The sequence below is a fragment of the Chiroxiphia lanceolata genome, chromosome 13 (assembly GCF_009829145.1).
Source record: "Chiroxiphia lanceolata isolate bChiLan1 chromosome 13, bChiLan1.pri, whole genome shotgun sequence".
Lineage (NCBI taxonomy): Eukaryota > Metazoa > Chordata > Aves > Passeriformes > Pipridae > Chiroxiphia > Chiroxiphia lanceolata.
This window is the reverse complement of record NC_045649.1, coordinates 5,609,835-5,632,952: the sequence shown is the minus strand read 5'-3', so window position 1 is coordinate 5,632,952 and position 23,118 is coordinate 5,609,835. Positions and strand designations below refer to the sequence as shown.

General features: G+C 39.3%; 1 protein-coding gene across 2 annotated transcripts in view; it reads right to left on the bottom strand.

The window, feature by feature from the left end:
• CDH13 (cadherin 13) overlaps nt 1-23,118 on the bottom strand; it is a 446,174-nt gene that overhangs the window by 122,088 nt on the left and 300,968 nt on the right. For both annotated transcript variants that reach the window (XM_032701054.1, XM_032701055.1), the window contains exon 7: nt 19,954-20,132. In XM_032701054.1, the coding sequence (XP_032556945.1) occupies nt 19,954-20,132 (179 nt within the window). The remainder of the gene's footprint in view (nt 1-19,953; nt 20,133-23,118) is intronic.

Sequence of the window (23,118 nt, the reverse complement as noted above, 5' to 3'; positions counted from 1 at the left end):
ACTGCTTATTAATGTATAATAAGGGTCTCACAGAGAGCTCTGGAGTGGTGGGACCTCTGCAAGGGAACAGAGTGCTGAGAGGACTCTTATCTGTGTGTTTAAAGCTGAAACACAATGTAGTCTTGACCTTCATATATGTTGTTTACAAAGAAATTGTGTAGAAAGAAACAGTCACTGAAAGAAAGTTCTGAGATGCCATTTACCCCAATACTAATGTCTGCTTAACAAACTTCCATTTTGTTGGTGAAGTAAAGATTCAAAAGACTTCAGCTGGTGGTACAATTACCACACTTTTCCTCACAAAAGCTGTCTCTAAGCCTGTGATCTCTTATAAGAGTTCAGCATGTTTGTTTGGGTTTTTTTCTAGGTAAACATTTTTCAGATCTTTTCTATTATTTTCTTATCTGCTAAAGTGGGTGAAAGGAACAGATCAAGTGAACTGCAGGCCACAGAGTGGGGCATCTCCTGATGAAACACTTATCTGAACTCGTGAGAACCTATCATTCTGCATATCAATAGCTGATTAGCTGAAAATAGATTTTCCTGTGATTAAAGGGGATGTAATAAAAGGTATTGCTGTCTTCCTCCTTCTAGGAGCTCATTTGATATCCTTCATCTCCTTTGTATTTGTAATACGTGTCTTGGAGGAGCATTTTCATATAAATTATATTTTAAAAATATTACTTCCCCTCTGCTGATACCAGGAATATTGATATGATCATTCCATTGCCATTTCCCCTTCAGGAGATAGCGGAGATTAAGCAAATGCAATTGAATCTGACATCCTGGTTGTCTGAAATGAGGTTCTTACATCTTCCTTTTGCCAACCATGTGGAAAACAGTTTAATTTCAAAGGTGTTGAGCAGTCCCACCTGTTGGCAAAGTCAATACTTCTGAATCTCTGTTTGTTTAAGTGATTAAATATGGAGAAAAATACCTATTTTTACCCGCCTACCTTGGAAATTTTGCCTCCAGTCTGTAATGCTCAGCTCTCTCAATGCTCATATTGCCCTGTGGTCTTGCTCAGGTAAGTTACATATTCACTGTATCCACCAACCTTCCCCTTGCTTGGCTTCATTTCAGGGGAAAAATGTGGGAAAAATGACCCCTCTCAAGGACTTTACACGGGCCAGAGATTTGTGTAGCTGCTGAAGGAAGGTGTCTTTGGCTTTACTGTCAGGCTTGGACACGCTTCCAGGGGTGATCAAACCACACTTAAAATATCCAAAGGAATATTCAATGCTAATAAATAAATTCAGCACGTTCTACACACACCAAAAAAAAAAAAGAATTAAATATATCTTTCTATAAAAACCTCAGTGACTTTCCACCAGGCCAATCTTCTCCTAAAGCTTAAACTGTGAATGTCAAAGCAAGTCTTTGCAGGGTAACCTGGAACCCAAACTTCTTTGAGGAGAAAGAAATTCCTCTCAACAGTCATCAATATTCGCTCCAACACTGAATGGGGTGGGGTGCAGCAAAGCACGTGCCCAAAGGTTCTGTGTCCATTGACTCATTGTGTACCAGACACTTTTAGAGGCTTGAAATTTTATTTATCTGCTGGTTTTCCTTATGTGACTCTGGCAAATAGTGATTCCAGGCACTAACTCTACCAGATTTTTTACTTTCAGCAATATCACCATCGCTTTTTTCACCATATGGCAGCTGGTTTGCTGGTTACAAAAGGAGGGACAGAAAGAACTCCTTAATACAAGCCTCATAAATATTTACATTAAAATTATGCTTAGATTTCAGCAAACCTTGCACCTTAATTAAGTTCAAAGTGTGGGATGAAGCCCATTTGTTAGGTGTCCATTTTGAGTGAACAGATGTGAGCAAGTGTTGCAAGTCTGTGAACAAATCTGGAAACATGATTTCTGAGTAACTGCCTGGAGCAATTTCTGCAGCAATTTTCCACAGCAGAGAAGAAGCCTGGATGACTCACAAACCCTAAAACAATGTGGATAAAACAACATTTTCAAACCCTTTCTTGTTTCTATTCTTCTGCCATGCTATATGTGTTGATTTGCATTCTTTTTTTCTGAAGCACTCAATTTATATCTTTTAAAAGACTTCAGAAGTTTGATGCTATCTAGAGAGACACAGGGAAGTTTGTGCTACCTTTAAATAGCACCTTATTATCTGAACATCTGGATGATTCAGAAATGAACTTGTTCTTCCCAAGAGTCATCAGGGCTCTTCAGAACTACCACAGATGTTTTTCACCTGTTTACCTTTCCATTAAAAGCCCTGATAGGCCTCACACATCTGAGGATGCTGCTGCCTGCTGACTGATTTATACTGTGCAATAGTCCTTCAAGGAAATATTTTAATAAGTATTTTAAAATTATAGAATGGTTTGGGTTGGAAGGGACCTTAAAGATTATCTTATTTCACACTCTGTCATGGGCAGGGACACCTTCCACTAGCCCAGGTTGCTCCAAGTCCTGTCCAACCTGGCCTTGGACACTTCCAGGGATGGGGCATCCCCATCCTCACAGGCAAGAATTTCTTCCCAATATCTCATCTACTGATTATTTGTTCTATCTTTTTGAAACCTAAACACAAAGTTGCACATGAAGATTCAAAACTAAGTACTTTTAATTCCACAGTAAAAACTGTCTATCGATTTCAAAATATATATAAAAAAACACCTCCAAATGTAGGAAACAAAAGATTTTGAACCCCGAAAACTACTTTTTTCTGGCTGGTACTCTGTTCATCAATGTTTTTTTTCTTTAAGCACTCCTTTGGAAGTTGTGGGTTTTTTTCAGTTCTCCTTCAAAGGATACATGTGAACATTAGAAGGGAATTTTGTAGTGTAATCTTTGCTAGAAAAGGTTCCTGGACATTTTCCTTTATCCAGTTCCGTTCCATTACTCACAAATACAATTTACACAAGTGAGCTAACCAAAATTCTAAACTTATCAGATTATTTTTGTGCTTCAGTCTCTTCTGCAAATTTCCCTATCCCCGTTCCTCTTCTCTGTTTTCCCTAGTTCTGCTCCAATGTATGCCAGAGTAGAAAGCTGATGTATGTTTTATTATTGCAGTAATACACCTGTAACTCCTCATTATTTCTTTACTTTTTTTTCTTTAACCTCACTTACGTTGAATTTTTAAAAAACATGTTATTTACTTAAATATGTGTTTTTTCTTGGAAAAGAGAAATTCATCAGAAGGTGAGAGCCACTGAAAAGGTATTATTTATCAGACTGGAACTTTAGAAGAAAAAGGAAAACAAATAGAAACAGATGAGAAAATAGTTTTAAGATAAATAGTTCAAAACCAATCTTTTTTTATTCTGCCATCATCCATCCAGTTATTTCTTGCAGACATAAATTCCTAACATTCCAGTGTTCTGTTGCCAACCACCCAAGGATTAGCAGAGGAGTAAATCAGGATGGCACCAGCACAGGAGTCTCTGGTCCTCCCAAGGAGACAATCATAGACAGGAAAGATTTCTTCCAGAGATGGATTACCCAGGAAAAGGTGGGTAGAAAGGCCACTTGAGGTTTTCCTCACTGCAGGGAAGGACTGAACAAAGAGATAAATCCTAGTGGTGCTTTCCTTGGTCGGTCCCTACCAACACCAGCACGAGACTTCCTCCAGGATTTTGGAAAAGCAGAAACGGATTGTTCTGCGTTAGCTGGGTCCCAGCCAAGCAACTGAGTATTCAACAGCAACAAGAAAACGTGGAATAGGAGCAGCAAATGGATGTGCTCTTTTCAATGCATGTTGTTGAAGACCCAGATGGATGCCAACAGTAGCAGCAGAAGTGTTCCTGGACCTTCCACAAGCAGCCAAAACCCACAGCCCTGAGTTGTGTTACCGGCTGAGGCTCCGTGCACAACAAGCCTTGTTTTTATCTGCTAAGGATGTTGCTACTCTTTTCTGCTGTGACAGAGATTGTTATTAGACAATATAATCCATATACTACAGAAAGAAATTTGCCTTCTTGAGATTTCCAGATGCACACAGAGCTAAAAGCCAGAATGCAGGAGTTCCCAGAATTAGTTCCGACTGTGTTCAAGAGACCGAGATTTTGAGCCCACACCATTGTACCTCTCCAGATGTTTGCACAGCAGTAAAAAGCTACCCAGAAGGATGGCACAGAGAGGAAATGACCATGCAAAACTGAATTTGGCCTGGGGTCTTTTTCATTGCAACCCTTTCCACGCTGCTTTTTTGGGGGCAGTGGATGGCACAGTCACCCCTTTATCTGCGAGCAGAGGGCTCACACCAGGGGGTGTTTGTAAGCACACTTTGGCTTGTCATTTATCAGTGGAGAGAAACAGGCATTTTAACAGACTTTGTAACACACCTAAGAGCCAAACATCCCCTTTCTTGTAGAGTATATCAGTGAACACCTTGCTCAAAAGCCTAAATCAGCTTAAATCCCCTCACAAATTCTTGAGCACTTTGAATTTGCTACTCATTTTCTTGTCTACCCATTACTTTCTCCCAGAATTCTAAAAAGAACAACTATTAATTTCTTAACCTTTACTGCCTATTTGCAGGAGATTCCTTTTTGACTACAAGTCTTAAATCAGCTGTTGCACCTTTGAGTGGTTCCCGACATGCCCAGGTATGAATAGAAAATATATTTCTATGCAAAATGCTATAACACTTTTCCAGTTTTCTTCAATATTATAACTGAGTGAAAAATGTGTTTTAAATTATATAAAATATTCTAGTATGGTTTCTTTGCACTTCATTTTATGATTTGTTTTAAAGATACTGTCTAGCATTTTCTGAGATGGGTTGCACAGAAAATAGGAAATGTTCAGAAAGGTACCTTTCTTGCTACTGTTTATTGAAACTGAGAATATTCTGTTTGATCCATTACACTTATCAGTAATAGTCTGAATTATACCACATGATTTATCTTTGCTGCATAGGATTGAAAAAGACAGGCTTTGCTCCAACTAAAGCAAAAGGCATCTTCTGCTTATCCATTTCCTCAAAATATCATCTAAATTCTTAATTTATATTCCAAAAATCTATGTCAGTTTTTGGTCTTCCATCTTCATAAAACAAAAATTACACACTTCTTTCTATCATTTCGGGGCTGAAAAAAGAAATCTTGCTTTATCTGTTGGAAACGAATCTCCGCAGTTTAATTTAAATCCCATTTCTTCAAGTAGGAGTAACTTACCAAGTCACTGAGATCATATCAAACTCCCCTTTGCCTCCCAAAAATAACATTGACATGTCAGATCACATAATCAAATCCTGTTTGCCTCACATGGAGGTTGATAAACCAAATATGATATACAAACTACGAGGCATAAATAAGAAGCTGATACATTGATGCAAGTGGAAAGTACTTAACAAGGCAGGAGTTTCTGTTAAAACATTTTGGACTCGGGTGTTCCTTATTCTGCTCCTTCCACCCAAAGAGAGACCAGACCTGCTTTACAACTGAAATTCTGCTTATTTACACAGTCTTAAATGATGGCTTTGTTTTTCAAAGATTGCTTCCTCCCTCAAACCAAGCTGTGAGACTCCATTTGCAGCTGCTTTAGAAAAAGTTTGATTTTATTCTGTCTACACCTTTCCACGAGATGGGACTGACTTTTCATGCTGAGGTGTGGCATTCACAACACAACCATTTGAAATTCCATGTCCCACTTTCCAATTAAAAGGCAAGGCTGTTATAAAATATCTTCCAAAGAACTCTCAATGCAAAATAAATTAAAAATCCATACATAAAGATATATGGATTTACATATATAAAAATCTATATGTTCACAATTACTAGTTCAAGGATTCCTGTTAGACAACAAATTTTGAATCCTCCCTACATCCAGTGAACCAAAGAATTGGATTTTAAAGAATTTTTCTTACCAGAAGACACTTCTGAAAATCTTACCCAGCCCTTAACAAATTAGGCAAGGTGGAAAATCCACTGCAGGCTTGAGGCTGTTGTTAGTGGAAATGTCTACTGTGTAAGAAACAAATTCCTTTCCTTATCTGCTGGGGAAGAAGGGCCATGTTGTCAGTAATGACACAGTGCTGAGGGCATTTTTTTTACAAGGTGAAAGTGCCTTCAGCTGTGTCATTCTCCACTCAGGAGGAAATCAATGCCCCTTACAGAACCAGAGCCATGGACAGGGAATGCAGAGTGGCAGCAAAATCTGAAATACATTACAAAGGAGAAAGTGTTGTGCCAGCCTTGGCTGCTGCTGGAGGAAGTGCAGTGTAACTCTTGGAGCTTTGTTGAGTTTGGTTCGTTGGCAGCTTGTTTTTTTGGTTGTATTTTTTGGGGGGTGAAGGGTGTCATTAAAAATTTTGTTTAATGCGAACTTAATATAAAGTTAACAAATAAGCTCCAGGCACTACACATGCTTGAAAGAAGGAACATTTTACACTGATAAAACTACATAAGTGAAAGGAAGTCAGGAGCCAGACAAGGGGATCACCCAAAGCTGCTGAGCTAAGGAAGGACTCACTGCTGCTGAGAAAAAAAGACTTCCCATCCTGTCCTGTGCTCAGCCACACAGCTCCATCCCACGAGTGTGTCAGGAGGGATCAGGAAGGTCTGAGTCAATTCAACTCAGCCACCCAGGAAGCTTCTCCAGCTGGTCACCTCTTGCTAGGGCAGGAACCAGACAGATGTGTGGAGAGACCTAACATGAAAGATGGGGGTAGCAGAGCATCCCTCTTGGAGCATCAGAGTGCATCAGACATCAGTCACGTTGTCCTGTGTGCCGTGACCCTGACAGCTCCTCAAACCCTTGCAAACTCAAACCCACACAGAACAGTGCCTAAAACTTTCTGATCAAACTTAGACCTTATTACTTCTCAGAGAAAACACAGACTTGAAAAAAACCCCAATGTTTTAAAGAGCTGGGATTTTCTGACTGAACCCCACAGCTTTGTTTCTCTAAACCTCTCAGAAGCACCTCTTCAGCCACACTGCTAAAAGCAATGATTTTATCTATTGCCACGCAGAAGTGCTGCCTTTGAGTCTGACATTCTGCAGAGCCTGGTGATTATTTTTCTTTCAAGGCAGGAACATGAAGCCTTAATGTAATAATTAGGCCATGGTGAGAAGTCAAGAGCCCAACAAAAAGCCCCTCAGCAGCTGCCTTGGACCTGCTGCAAAGTCCTCAGCAAAAAACCAAAGGTGACAACTCTCCAGTTACCTCAAGAAAGTCTAAATCAGACCACTGTTACCATCAGCACAGATTAGACTGCCTTTCTCTTGTATTCTCAACTATTTAATCACATTAGTGGAAATCTCTGAACTTCCAAATATTAGAGGTGTGTTTTTGACAAATTCCCCTGAAAAACTCTCTCTCATTTCATTTCTTGCCACCTGTCACTCACAGTTCATCCAGAAGGCACAAATCCTCCAGGGAAACAGTGATCTCCCTTCAGTTTGTCTCTTCTGCAAGTTGTGTATTTTATCAAGGATACATCAAAGAGAGTACAGAGAGACAATTCAGAAATTTCTGACACAACAGAAATCAGGGTAAGGAAGGATAATGGAGCCAATAGGATTTCTGTCACTTCTCATGTCTGAGACAACACAGCACGGAAACATGACTCAGAGCATCATTTCTCCTCAAGTCACTCTTTCTGCTGAAGATTTTACTGCATGCAGCAAAGTGCCAATGCCAAGGTAAATTCCAGAGTAGCAACTGCTTCGCTCCTGGAATTTTTCTTATAAAACCACATATTATTTTTTATTACTGTGAAGACCCTTTTCCTCTCTAACGTGCAACTTCCACTGAATTGTTACCTGGATAGCTATTTAGAGCTGCATTCCTGTACCTTCTGGAGCTTCACTGGCTGGTGATTTTGTCAAAAAGCATCATGCCAAAAAAAGAAATTATTCAGAAGTGGGATATTAGGCCAAACACCTATATTTTATCCCTCATAAACTGGGTCACTGTTTCAGCACAGAAAGCCACCACCTGTGACAGCCACGGTGTCACTACTGTTGTCCTCTGTGATATTTAAATTAAGATACTAATAGAAGAAACTCCTACTATGGGAGGTCTGAAAGCTGAAAATTAAAGTATATTGGAAGAAAATTTAATTAGGATCTTTCAGCTCATCAGAGGACTGTGGAATGAGTGTGAATGAACTTGCAGGACTACAGAGACTCGTAGCTCCCACAGGGATATGATTCCACAAGTTTCCTTCAACACTTATAAAAGAAATTCAGCTGTAAAAAAAACTGTGCTAAACCTAAATTGAACCAAAGCAGCATATCTAATTTTTACAGTCTCGTTACTGCTACTATCAAATATTCATTTCTCTCAACAAGCAGGTAACTATGGTAACAAACACACCATGGCTGTATGAAAAGGTGCCAAGTAACAAAAAAAGTGACAATCTTTACATTTATCTCAGGTTGGGGGTTGGATTTTTTTTTTTTTTTTCAGAATTGCCTGCACTGCTATCAACTGTCTAAAATATCTGCAAATGATTAATTTAAGTAAAATATTATGAAGACACTGAACAACTTCTGTACACAATGGGAAGGACCCCATTCCTCTCTGAAAACTGCAATCAAAAGTAATTTCCAATTAAAAATTTCTGACAAGAAAAAGAAAATTAATTTAAATTTCAGCTTTAGGATGAAAGGAGAACGAGCAACGTCACGTTTCATTTTCTTCAGCCTGTCACTTCAGTTCTCTTTTGAGGAGGACTTATTTTCAGATGATATAATTACCATCCTGAAATGGCAGTTTTAAATATACATGACAGATGTTTATTAAATTGAAATACATTTAGAATAAAATTTACTACTTCTCTTCACTGCAGAAGCAAAAAGCAGAGTCTAGGGCCTCTTTTGTGCTGCAGTCCCTTAAAGCTGGAATATTTCCATGACTGTTAATGGAATTATCCCTCATTTCAAAGACTAAGTCTCCTTGCTACTACTGGCATTTCACCTGCAGAGTGAGTGTTGCCCAGCCCAAGTCTACTTCCAAACTTTATGCAAGGCAACATCTCAGGATAAATACTATAAAGAAAATTAAAGTGGCAAAGATATTCAATTCCTGTGCTGAAACCATCTCATCTAGGGCAGGTTGTGGCCCAGCATTCTAAAAATCATTAAATAAACAGCATCAGGCCACATATTCTGAAGACATCAGGTGTTGTTTGCCAAAAAAGAAAAGTCACCATTCATAAATTCTGCTCCCTGGTACCATCAGCCTCCAAGGCAGAATTCATATTTTAGCATTTTCCATGCAGGTACCTATTTGAGGATGATGGCATAATATGGTACAAACTTCAAGTGTTTACAAATCACTTTTCTGAGTGAGCAATATCTTCCCTTAAAAGTGATTTATATGTGGTCTCCAGGGAGCCAGCTTATACTTGTTCTGCAGGCAGAATGATGCTTTATGGATTTCCTCTCAAGGAAGCAGAGTTTCCCTTAAAAAAAATTTGAAAAAAATTAAAAATAAAATAAGAATCATGGCGAAAGACAGACCAAGTTAAAGATGCCCAAAACAAACTGTAAAAAGGAATCAGCAAAACTGGGTTCCATGCACAAACAGCAGCACTGTGATCACTGACAGGGAGTCAGGAAGTGCAGTGATCTTCCAGCAAGGGAAAAAAAAATAAAAAAAATCAATCACCAAGGGAACTTTCATAGCTCTATCAAAAAAAAAAAAAAAGTATAAAATATATGTAAAGGAAAAGGCCAGGCCCTCTGTGGTAAATGGAACTTTATTTCTCCAGTAATCCGTGACAAAGCTGAATGTCTTCATTTATGCTTTAGATTTGGAGCTTCTGAGACGTTTAAATGTACATAATATGGATGTAATGGGCATTTACAGCTAAAAACAGACTTAAAGGCTGTCACTGGTCTCTCTAGGATGTTGCAGCTATATTTTATTTAAGATTTCAATTTTTGTAATTTGCTTAATATGTAAAACTTAAAAACAAATAGGCAAAAAGTTACATGAATGTGTTACAAGTGAAATACTGGTGGGTTCTCCAGTTCAAAAGAGAAGCAGGGGCAAATTTGATTAACATGACTTTAACATATTTATTCACATTCTGCCTACTTAAATTACCTTTTAATTGATGTAGTGAGTATATAAACAAGAAACTAAAAACTAATGTTATTCATGCAAACTAAGAGGGAGTTACTTTAAGCTTGAATAGAATTTTATTTTTATAACACTCTATAGTACAAAATGAGGATTAAGGGATGTTGACACAACCACATAGAGAAATGTTACCTAATGCATCACAGAAGCCAAAAGAACACAATTACACTGAGAGTAAAAGCTGAACACCCCCCCCCCCATTTAATTAATATTGTTGTAATTAGATACTCCAGCACAAAAGATAGTTAAAATTAAGCAGAATTTGGAGAGAAAACTTTCCAGTTGATGCTATTAAGACACGACCTCCAATAAAGCAGAATATTTTAAATAATTTTTTTCTATGTGAGCTCTAAAAATAGAAAGCCATAAAAAAACCAAGAAAGATGAGCCTGTTTTCTGGTGGGATTTGGGGAATCAAAAGCAACATACCATTGATGCTGGAGGAATTATCCCCCAATAACACACCGGGAAATTGGAATTGTGCTAATGGAACCGAAAATAACCTCGTTGGATTTGACAAAACCCTTTTTCTGCTAAAAAAACATGAGTCATGTTGGCTGTAAACTGACCACTTCCAAATGTTTTCCCTGAGCGCTCTGAAAGTAAATCAAAGTTTTAAGATAGAAAATTCAAAAGGGCCTTTTTTTCAAGCGTTGACTTTGATACATCCTTACTACTGCTATAACAGGAAGGTCATCTCATCCAAACAGCAAAACCTCTTTGGAAATGGGATACTTGCAAGAAAAAGAGGATTTATTGGGATTAATCAATAGTGACTAACTTCTTTTTGGAATCATATTCCTTGGACCTAGGAAAGGGCTGAAAAACATTGGCAGTGAGAATAATTCAGATTTTTCTCACCTTTTGGCCCTTCCAACCTCTCTCCCTGAACTGAAACTATTGCCCCAGACACCTACACAACACATCGTATGTCTTCAACCTGGAATTTCTAAGTTTTAAAATCTCCCATCACAGATGAGCTTTGGAGACCATTGTGCTCTTTGTACTGACAGAATGTGAGCCAGCATTTGGCAATTAAACAGCTCTTCTGCAAAACCAAAAAGTCCTCAAGCAGCAGGTTTAAGTGTACCTCTTCTCTTCCCCTCTTAGACAGCCATTTGTCACGGTGGAACTTTAACATCTAAACATCCCTGGAGCTAATATTCTTTTCAATTCTTTGAACAAAGAAACTCTAGCCCAAAAAAAAAAAAAAAAAATAACGTTCCAGTTATCAGCCTCTATTCAAAGCAGCTGATATGTTTTGTGTCACTCTTTGTAAGTGTCTTCAAGATGATATATTTTAAATCTCTCTGCAGTGCATCAGTGTCAGAGAAACTCAGGATGTTTAGATGAGTGACATGTCTGGAGGCTCAGCAAACTCTCTGCCCCAGGAGGCAGTGATACCAAAACTCCTATCCTAAACCATGAGAGGGAGAATAGAAATGTTTCTTAGTGCAGCTACAGAGAACTGATGGTTTGAAAAACCATATTCACATTTTCTTGTGGAAAACATGGAGCTTTTCCAGCCAACAAGCTATGATAGGAGTGTATATTTTACAATGATGCTTAAAATCATTGAGAGCTGAGAATCCCCTGGTTTTGTCACCCTGGTGGTTAACATACTGGAAGAGTGAAGAGCCAGGAGCCTATCTAAGACATAAACCAGAGATCCTAATGAAGAGCCAGGAATGATTTCTTCCCTCACAGACAAGCACAGCAACAACAAATAGAAAAAGATTCCTTTGTGAGAAGGCTTGGAATGTCATGTGGATCACCTACACACAGCAATGTCCTTGCAGAAGCTCTGCCTGTTAAGTGATTATTTATCACATTTGCAAACTCCAGTTTAAAAAGTTTAAGTATATACAGTGATTATCCCAGATTCTGTTGGATGAGATTGTAAAGAAGCACCTGCACAGGGACAGTGGGCAGCAGAGCTGGTAGGATGACCCACAGGGGTCTGGGGGGGGTCAAAGGCTTCCTACCTGCAAAGTTGTTTCCAGCAAACCAGAGTTGAGCACTGAAACAGGAACCAGGCCTAAAAGAGTTAACTGAGACATCTTGGCCTGCTAAGAAACCCAACACCTGTTTTGCTGGAAGAACATTTTAGGAGCACTGATTGATATCATGTTTTGTTCTGCTCACTGTGCCAAAGGTCTCATTATAGAAAGAATAGAAGTAGTTCACACACAGTAATAAATTAGTAAACTAGACATTTGAATAAGATCTAGAAGGCCCAGAGCCAGGATTTTCAAGCTTGAAGAATTCAGGTCACCTAATTGAAGAGGTCAAATTGAGGAAGACGTCCATGGCAACCACCAGAGGGATGAAGGCTCGAGAAGACCCCTCAGCAGAAGACTGTGCATGTCTGGAAAGACTCTGCCCAGAGACCAGCCCACATATTAATATGGATAATAAATGATGTAACCATGTGTCTAAAGTGTATAAAATGGCTTAGTTTTGCACTTGCAAGTTGAGCAAGTTTGCCCAGCGTGAGCTGGCTTGCTCCCAATGTTGAATAAACAAATACCTTGCTGCTAAAGATTAAAAAAATGTCTCTGAGCAGTCTTTTGGGTCGATTTTTCAGATTCAGCGCTGCAAAGGACACAGAGGGGCTGATGCAGGGACAACAAGGGAGCTCCAGAGGTCTCCAGGGTCTGGCAGCCAGTCCCAGTGGGAGAAGGGAACGCGGCACACACAGAGGGGAAGCAGGAGAGTATTCAGGGAGCCTTTCATTTACAAACAAAACAAACCTGTTTGTTCACCCAGGGGTTATTTTTTTTTTTTTTCCCAGAGGTGGGATTCTTGCATGTTGTGCCTCGTGTTTGGAAGAAAAGCCATTCAGTGATTTATCTGCCTGGGGATCTCAGCATTGTATTCCCTGCCCAGGAGGAGACAGGAACATTGTGCTGCAATGGCTGCCTGAGAGGCTCCTGAAGTGATGTGTTCATCCCTCGTGGATTTTTATAGAAAAGAAACTCTGGTCCTTTTATTGTCAGATAATTGTCTTTTTTTTCCTCGTTTTTTTTTTTTAAACAAAATCTGACTATCAATCTATGTGATGAATTAAATTAAATCATCAATTATCTAACAATATAATGAAAGATTTGCAGAAATTCTGTCACAAAACTTCAAATAGATCAGACTTTTTTTTTTTAAATGAACATTTTCTCTTCTCTCAATAGGAACCTTTACTATATCTAACCTAAATGATACTACTCATATTTTGATGTATCATTTTTACTTTTATTTCTCTTTTTCACAGTTGCTTTCAAGATTTAAGAACAGGTTAATGAGCTCTCTCATCAAAAACGGAATAGGAATCAAACTAAGAATTACTGGTGCATCTAGTAAAATAAGATCCTTTCTCATTGCAGGCATTTAAACCCAAAACCTTAAAGGAAAAGTTCATCATGAAATTAAATTTAAATTTGAGTTGATGTCTTATTAAGAGGCACTTTCCATCTCTCTGTCCATTCGTCCATAAGTAGCATTATAATTGAAAGATTTCTTCAGCCCATTTTTCTACTTTTCTAATATTTAAGATAAAAATGAGCTACAGAATAATCTCTGAAAAGAGGTCAAAGACCCACAACTTTTCCTCTCATGCAAGACCCTCTGCTCCTCTACAAGCATCAGAAACCATAATATAAGAAATGCATTAATCAAGGGAAAAGGATGAATGCCTTGTTTATCTTGTATTTTAAGCAGCAAGAAAATATGAGATATTGCTATATCTGTCACTAAAAACCCCTAAACCATAGAAATTGAGGTTCAGCTACAAAATTTACCATCTTGCAAAACAAGTTAAAGGTGTGCAAGTGGGAATTCTGTCAGAGAAGACAAGACAAAATGATACAATTATTCCAACTCGGAGCTGCTACGCTCCAAGGTATATGTTTTCCCACAATTGCTGTAAATATGAATATTTTAGAGGTTAATATGAAGATCAAATGTGGAATGCATTTGCTGGGAAGATTAATATCTTTTCATTAAAAATGAGAGTGCACTGTTGGTTCAGCATTTGCATTTAGATCGAGTAAGTAATAAGTATATTGACTGCTTAAGACACCTATCTCCAAAATGGGAAATAAGGATAAGGAGGGTAGTGTCCATGTGCAGAAGTGGATGGACAAGCTTTTTCTATTTCCTACTGCTACCCCTTCAGAGAACTCAAGCACTATCAGCATGAACAGTGTGATTTACTTATCACAGCAGAGCTGGGCTCAGACTGTAAAGAACATTCATGCCAAGCATCCATTGCTGCTCGGGAGCAGCGTGTTGGTGAATATGTATCAGTGGGCTGCTGAGGTGAAAAATTGCTCCCCACCCTACAGTCATTCATCACTGGACAGGCAGGAATGGGCATTGGGTGGTTGTTATACACTCCTTTTTGTTGCAGCTGTTGTTTAAATCTTACAGCTGGTGGTTGAGCGGCAGGTTCAGCCAGTTAGTGCAGAAACACAGAAACTTTAGGGTTGGAAGGGACCTCTGGAGATCACCCAGTCCAAGCCCCTGCCAAGGCAGGGACACCCAGAGCAGGTGACACAGGAACACGTTCAGGTGGGTTTGGAATATCTCCAGAGAGGGAGACTCCACACCCTCCCTGGGCAGCTGTTCCCGTGCTCTGACACCCTCTGTGGAAAGAAGTTCTTCCTCATCTTGAGGTGGAGCTTCTGTTTTACTTCACAGTCATTGCTCCTCCTCCTGTCACTGGGCACCACTGAAAAGAGTCTGGAACCATCCTCTGACACCTGCCTTGGAGATATTTATAAGTGTTGATGAAATCCCCTCCCAGCCTTCTGTTCTCCAGACTAACCAGGCCCAGCTCCCGCAGTCTCTCCTCATCAGAGGAGATCAGAAGCTCCAGGCTTCTCATCACCTTTTTTATCACAAGCTGTTCACATAAACACGAGCAGGATGGGCTGATGTAACTCCAGCTTTCTCACAGGTTATGGCATAAGGCTTTCAGCTCCATTTTTCCAAGTCACAAAGAGAAGAAAAGGTTTATGTGATTCAAGCAATGGCAGATTGAGGCACCAAGTTTGGTTCAAGTGGTTACAGAGCACGGCACTTGCTGACTGAGCTGGTGACACAGGCAGGAGCACTCATTACATGTACCTGACTCTGTCCCAGGCTCTCTCAGAATCACAGAACACTTGAACTTGGTTTCCCTGAGGTGTTTAAAAACATATGTGGCAGCACATAGATCAGCACGCAGCAGATATCTGAAACTATTTGCTAACTTTAACTCAAGCACAGCAGTTCCTATCAAAAGCAAGAGCAGGTTATTCCTCAAACTGTGAGAAGTAAATATTTCACTTAAGCAACTGTGGTGACAGCTTTCTTAGGGTGTCTTAGTCATAAAATTTATACAAATCACACAGTTACTTTCCTGGAGAGCAGAGGGGGTTTGTAACACTGGTAAAACAGCATTGTGGGTAAGTAGAAAACCTGATTACTGATCCATAAAGGAAATTTAAGTGTTGCTTCTACAAAACTACAAGTGTTTTCTTCACCTATGCACATGAGGAGCATTATTCTTCTTTCACTGCAGGAAAGTGTCACTTTGAAGCGAAATCTCCATCTCTGAAATACAGATTTAGGACATTTCCTCAAGGTTTCTTTCCTCTTTTTTCCCTCCTCAAGTCCTTTCCCTCCCCCTTTTTTTTCCTTTCCCTTTTGCTGTTTTCCTGTTGTGCTCTATTTCGGGTCATTTAGACCACACACTTTGATGGAGGGCATCCTTCTCCTCTGAATTTATGAATCAAAATGTATTCTCCAACGGATACCTGGAGGTATAATTTGCCCCCTAACACTCTTCAATCTTTATTACTGACACATTCAAGGATGCCTAACTCCCACAAGAAAAAAACCCAACACATCAATCTTCAAAAACATGTCCTTACCTGCCTTCTGAAAATGAAAATGGATGTTCTTTGAGAAATTATCTGAGTTTTGCCTTAAACCCCCCAGGATCCTGTACTTTTGGAAACAATTTTGAATCTAAAAAGACTTATAAATAAAAATACTCTGGTACATAAACACAAATCCCAGGGAGTTGTGAGTGTTTCTTTAGAGGCACGAAGCATTCCCTCAGCAGCCTGCTGGGTGTGATCTGGGGGATTCCCACACACCCTTTTCCTGCATATTGGAAAGAAGGGCTTTTTTTTTTTTTGCTTAATGTTTCTGTAGGAGTTCCTACCTTACAGAAATAGCTCCAAAGCACACACTGGTACCCATCTGTGCCACATCAAACGCCCAGCCAGCTCCTGCCAGGGAGCATTCCCAGCTCCAAACCCCCCATTTACCAACACACCTAATAAATGACACTGGCAGAGAATGAAATTTTAAAGGTCTGTAGGAATTTCAAATACTGTCTTTCCTTTGAGCTGATCCTTTGTTGCTAAATAAAAAAAAACTGCACAGCTGAAGTTGACCAGAAACAAGTTGATTCTTTCCTTTTCCCTTTTAAGTTTTGTTTTATTCTAAAAGTCTCTACTTAGAATTTACTTTTGTTTCAAAAGTATTATCAGAAAAAAAAGTTTTCTTTTATTTTCATCTCTTAAAATTATTAACATTGATGTTTACTTATGCATGCTAAGATTCTCCCACTCATATTCAGTTGTATATAAAAATTGAGCTCTCTAGATGGCCAAACTTGATTTTACTTTAGAGTAAATTATCTGTATTTCCATTTTTTTGCTCTGAAACAAGGATTTCTAGGCTATGCCACAGCAGCTTTTTCTGAAAATGTTGAAGCATGGAGAAACAATATGAACTATCCAGTATGTGCAAAACCTGCCAGATGTTTTCTATCTCCACATCTCAGCATCTCCCACTGGGCAAAACCCCCGGTCTCCTGCTCCCTCTGATGCACAAACATGAACCAAATGATACATAAAACAAAAAAAAAAGACCTAAAAAAACCCCAAACAATTTATATTCTGCTAATTTGTCTTAAATTTAATGAAGAGTTTCCCAAAAGCATCAAGATCCAAGCAGTGGTAAAACTTACACAGAGATGGAAAAGGGGAATGATTTTAATCAGTGTTTTAGCATGCTTTAAAAGACTTCATATAATCCTCTGGAGCACATACAAATTAATAATAAGAAACAGTTTTTGCTTTTTTCCCATGTCCATCCTAGAGAAATTTTTACTTTAATTCAGCTCCTTAATTGGTGTCTGGGGCTAATAGAGTTTTGAGGAGCACACCTACAATCACAGGTGATTGACCCAATTAAAAGTTTAAGTAAAACCTGGGAGAAGCTGCTGCTTTGAACTGGAATAATTGGATTGCCCAGAACTGATGTTTGCAGGTTCTGGACTCCAAAACTCCCCAGCAGAATCTCCCCTTCCCCCAACCTCATCTAAATATCGTGTTCTCCTTCATGAGCTACACTCAGTCACCTGCAAATGCTGCTGACTCAGATCCCAGTCAAAATGGATGTGGAACAACCCAGCTGATCCTGTCTCTTTTCCAAGCAGTGGAAAACATGAGGAAAAACCTTGCTGTTCCCTGGGTGTTCCACTGTGACACATTGTCCACTGAGAGGCCAAGAAAAGCAGGGTAAAAACTGCGGAGGTAAAACCATTCCTGTCTCCTGCTCATAAATACTCTTTCAAGAGATTCTTGTCCTCTATCTACATCTTTTTATCCTCTGATGTTACACACCTACTTGCAAGGCTTTCAGGGCAAAGAACACTTCTTTCTCCCACGTTTCTACAACACATTTCATGGAAGATTGTGGAAAAAAGCTAAATCATTTAAGATTTACAAAGGTTCACAACAATAATGCCCCAATATCATCTGCCATCCTGCAGAAGAGTGGCACATGGCCCAACCCTCTGGCCCAACACCTCCCAAAAAGCCATTTATCCAAGCCTGGTGATATGCACACACCTGATTCTCTAATCAGGAAAATAGTCAGACATTTCCTCCTCCAGGTGTTACTCCTGACTCTCTCCAGCTCAGACAATTTTTTACAATAATTCAGGTTCATGAGTTACACAGAAATACAGAAGAGTTACTTATAGAGCATCAAAGTTTTGTTGGTACCCGGATTTTTTTCAGATCAGGACCATTAGACTTGTCCCTAAAAGCTGATATTGTGGTTAAAAATAGAAGCTATACATCTTTGACCACAGTTGTCCAGTTCCACAGTTCTAAGGCATGACTACCAACTCCCTCACAAGATACAAGTGAGCAGGAAGGGGGAGAAGAGGCTGAACCCACAAATATGGCAGAGAGCACAGAGCATCTTGTGAAAAAATGGAAAACATCCTTTTTCCCAAACCATTCCCCTGACAAGACAATATGAGGCTGGATTTTACCTGCAGATAGTGTTTGGGGTTTAGTGTTAAAGTCATCCACAGCCCTACATTTTGGCTCATAAAACACACACCGTTTGCAGCAACAACAAAAATTCCTTTGCAGCCTCAACAAGACTGCAGCTCTTCATGTCACCTCCAAAGTAAAGGTATAGAACTGACTATTAGTAAAAATCATGAGGAATTCAGATCCTGCTTTCAGGATATACTGCCCAGCCACAGCACCCCTTCGACTTGAGCGCAGGTTTCTTGCACAGAGACAGAATCATTATTCCATGAATCACAGTGACCTTTGGAAGATACTGGGAGAAGCAGACATGTTCATTCCCTTCCATTGATTTTCTTATTTTGAGTAAAATGGTTTAATCTGGGCAACAGTTATCTATTAGGAATAAAAATACCTAAAACTGACTAGAGAAAACAGTATGAAGCTTTGGAACTGAAACAATAAATTTAGAAGGGAAACACCAGGCAAAAAAGGTACTGATTGTATAAACCTTAACTTAGGCATGATTCTGTGGCCAGACACCCAAATATGAAAAAAACTGGAATCCCTTTAAAGCTAAAAACACAGATCTACAGGCCCAGACCTTAGTTTTACTGCACTGAGTGTCTGGAATCTATGCCTGATTTATAAATAAATATTTGCTGTTGGAAAAGCCTGTAGAAAAAACTACCCACTGATAAAGGGAAGTGGTACAGGCAACATTTTCTCTGCTTAAAATGAGAAATAACAGGTTGAATATTGAGAACATTGGACAGTCATGAATCTAACCAACCCAGAGGACAAGTTCAGTGACAGCACATACAGCCTATAAGAAAAGAATTTGGTTGTCTCCAGGAGTCTAAGAGCACCCAGGGCTACTTAATTGTAGAAAATGGTGATTTATAGAGTAGCTGTTTAGGGTCATCACTGTATTGGTGCCCAGATCTCATACATTCTGATAACTAAACCTTTCACTTAGCAGATTAGGTGTATTTTATTATATTCTGAGTTTTGAATGGTCATACCTAAGCTTTCTGTGCTATCAATTTTTGCTCTCCTAATGTTAATGATCTGTAATAAACATAGATTTTGGCATTATTCACCTTAAAATACATGCAGACAACCTGTCTCTTTACTACTCCTCTTTGTATTTTCTTTCTTTGACCATGGGGTACCAAGTTAATTAGTCCATTAAATTCACCCATAAAAAGAAAATTCTAGAAAAGGATTTAGAGCACCAAACCACAGCAATCTCGGAGCAAGCTGTATGCACAATTAGGTATGGAGGATTTTTACTTCCAAAGAATCAGTTGGCAACTCTTGAGTGGAATTCTGCTTATTCCTGAGATTTTTGCCCTCACCATTCAGCACATCAAGAAATCATCAAGTATTAAATTTACAAACAGCAAACATACAACTTCCTACACCCAAATAAGAAATCAACAACACTCTTAAAAGACTCCTCAAAGTCAAGCATCTGAATCCCCACTCCAACAGGGCTGAGACCCTCTTTTCACATCCCAGAAGATCCCAGTGATAGCAAAGCCTTCACTCACCTCCCGGTCCAGCAGCACAGGAGACACCACTGTAACAATATCCCCCTTCTCTGGGTCGATGTAGAACATGTTTGGGGAGGGTTTGGTGGGGGTCTGTTTGAGGATGTTGTACCTCAGCAGAGCATTGTCCGTGCTGGCATCGTCAGCATCAAACGCCGTCATTCTCATCACTGTGGTTCCTGAGGGAAAGGGGGACAAAAACCAGGTGAAATGATGCTGCTTTCACCTGTGAGAGCCAGGTGGGTTCAATACCTAAATTATCTCATCAAGACCACTAAGTAGTTCCACCTGATATTTAGGTTGTACTTGTGTTCTCATTATTCTTCCTTGCTGCTCAGCCAACAGACCCAGTGCTTCTGGTTTGCAGCAGGACATGTGACTCTGACATAAACTCCCCATGTCTGCTTGGAAACCATCCTTGTTAATTGCAATTTGCTAAACGAACTACAGGTGCACCTTTTCCCTTTGAATTCTGCAGGCAGAAAGTCTATGGATGGGTATGATGAAGAAAATTCTGAAATAAGAGAAAAGTCTCCATTTTCACTGTAAAGTCTCGCAGTTTCAAAATTTGTTGGGCATCATTTCTGTCAATAAGAGATTTTGTAATTATTAAAGTCTGCATTATTCTAAGTTCAATTTGCACTGATGTATGGGTTTATTGTGTCAGTCTCAATGAAACACCCATCTCTGTAACCCCACTGTCCTTCCAGGGATGAAAGGTTTTTTCACATGGAATTCCTACAGCACACAGTTCTGCTGGGGAGCGCAACAAGGGAACAGGTTCTTAAATGCTGGACAGAGGAAAAACCTCCTTCTGCTTCCACATGACAGTTAACAGAGGACTGAGCTGCTGCTGATTCTGTGCTTAGCTGGTGGAACACGTACTCCTGCATCCCAGGGTCAAGTCCTTTCCTCTCCCTCACACAGGCACACTGGAGGCTGACACGGCCTGTAAAATTCTGTCATAAGCATTTTATCTGCTTTGCACAGAGATAATAACCGAAGAAATAACTACTAGTGATTAAAGCCTTCTGATACAGACAAGGCCTAAGACATCAGATTGGAAGTGCCTCAGTAACTGGAATGTGTATCATTCATGTACAATGAAAACCAGTGAATTTGTATTCTCTCCAAAGGTCTTGAAGTTAAAAATCAAAAAAAAACCAAAATATCGTGGTAAAAATAAAAACAAACCCAGATTTATTTACAGGTTGATATAAAAATGCCTGGTTCACTGTTAAACACACACAACTGGCTTGTTTAGATACATTTCTGCCTTTTTTTTTTCTTTTGTTGTGCTTCCCAGAGTACAAAGTGTTGTCTCTTCTTGGGGTGACCTTGACTATAAACTCTCAAAGGTTTTGCTTCGTTGCTACTTCAGGCAGAGTTACCCCCTTGAGAAAAATAACAGAGATCTGACAGCATGTTGGTTTTATTCACCAGTGATTAAAGGTCAGACAGCTCCAAAAGAAGCTTACTGCTGGATACCATGCCATGTTTTCCAGTATTACAAGATGATCCCAGCCCTGATATTTTCACCTATTTTGTTTGAGACTGTTTCAGAAGAAAACAGAAAAAAGAGCAGCTTTCTATTTTGAGGAATGAAGATTCACCCTCTTTTCACAAGTACAACACCACGTGTTATTTTTTTAGACCTTTATCGTGTTTTTTAGAAGATTGTTTGTGGTAATATCAGATAATGTGCTTCATGAAGGTCTTCTAAACACAGAACTTCAGTGAAATAAATAAGGATAAAGGCAAATCTTCAAGAGATCTTAGAGGGTGCCCAAGGTCAAGTGAAATTTTAATAGGTTTCAGTACACAATGCTTTCCTGAAAAATGCAGTTTAATAAGATGCCATACTCAAGTACATCAGACAACATTTTAAATGAATGTACCGGTTGCTATTATTATTCATCTATTAGATGAGCTGATGCTCAGGAGAGATTTAGAAACTTATTACAGTGTATGCTCAGGTAGAAATCCTCTTTATACCCTTGTCCCAGATAGTTCTACTGAAATATTTCTGATGATAAGACTGTGGAAGGCACATGTAACTTTTAAGATCGGATGTAAATCCCCAAATCTCTGGTTACTCTGGCATAGAACTGGCTCAACACAATGGCTGAATCTGATTCTGATTTGCCAGCTGCAGTTCTTTAACCTTTGAACTCACTAGACATTATCTTGTTCCATGCAATCATTCTTTTGGTGCATACAGATAAGAAATCCCAGCAACTCAAGAGTTTTACATTCATTTTGCATAGAGATGCCAGCTCCAGGAACAAGGCTGGAGAGAATTAGATCCACTTTTTTTTTTTTTTTTGATGCTGCTTCTGTCAAAAATTTTGAGCTACTGGTTTCTGGCTGCCATCAAAGTGTCATTTACATTTAAGCAGAAGTTATTCTTTTCTCACAAGTGCTCACAATGGATGGAAGAATGCACATAAAACGTGGGGTTGTCTTTGAATGTCATAATATATTAACAGTCTGTCTGTTTGGGAACATACAGAACCTACACCTCTTTAAACATCACCCATGTGCTTCCATATTTGTGGCTGATGCCTCAAAAATCACATCAGATTTAAACCAGCAGCTAAAATATACACCAGGGAGAAGTCCAGTAGCTATATTTTCAGGAAAGAAGTTTCTTATTCTAGTTGAGGTATTTACAGAGAGAACACACAATGACCACACAATTGGGGTTGGACCATCACAAAAGAGTGTTTATATAGAGATGTCCTTCCTAGAAATATAGTGACACAAATGTGTATTTTGAAAAGCTCTACAGCATGCACCAGTCCAAAAGAGTTTCATTCAAGATGCACACTTCCTCAGTATTCTTCCTTCATCACAAAGTTTTGTTCTTCATAAAATATTCATTTCCCCAGACCCATAAACCGACTACATCTAATTCGATGTCATTTTACAAATCCCTCCATTCCTGGCATCAATCAAATGCAGCTGGCTTTCAAACCACAAAACAACAGCTTGCTGCATTATCATGTTAAACAATATATATCAACTTATCAAGCTGAGGAAGGAATGCCTGCAAAATCAGCAGCTCCCCAGCGGTGCCGATGACGCAGGGACACCGGGGAGGCAACTCCCTCACTACAGGTGTGGGCACGTCCTGGTGTATCTCAATATTCAGGGTTTATTTGT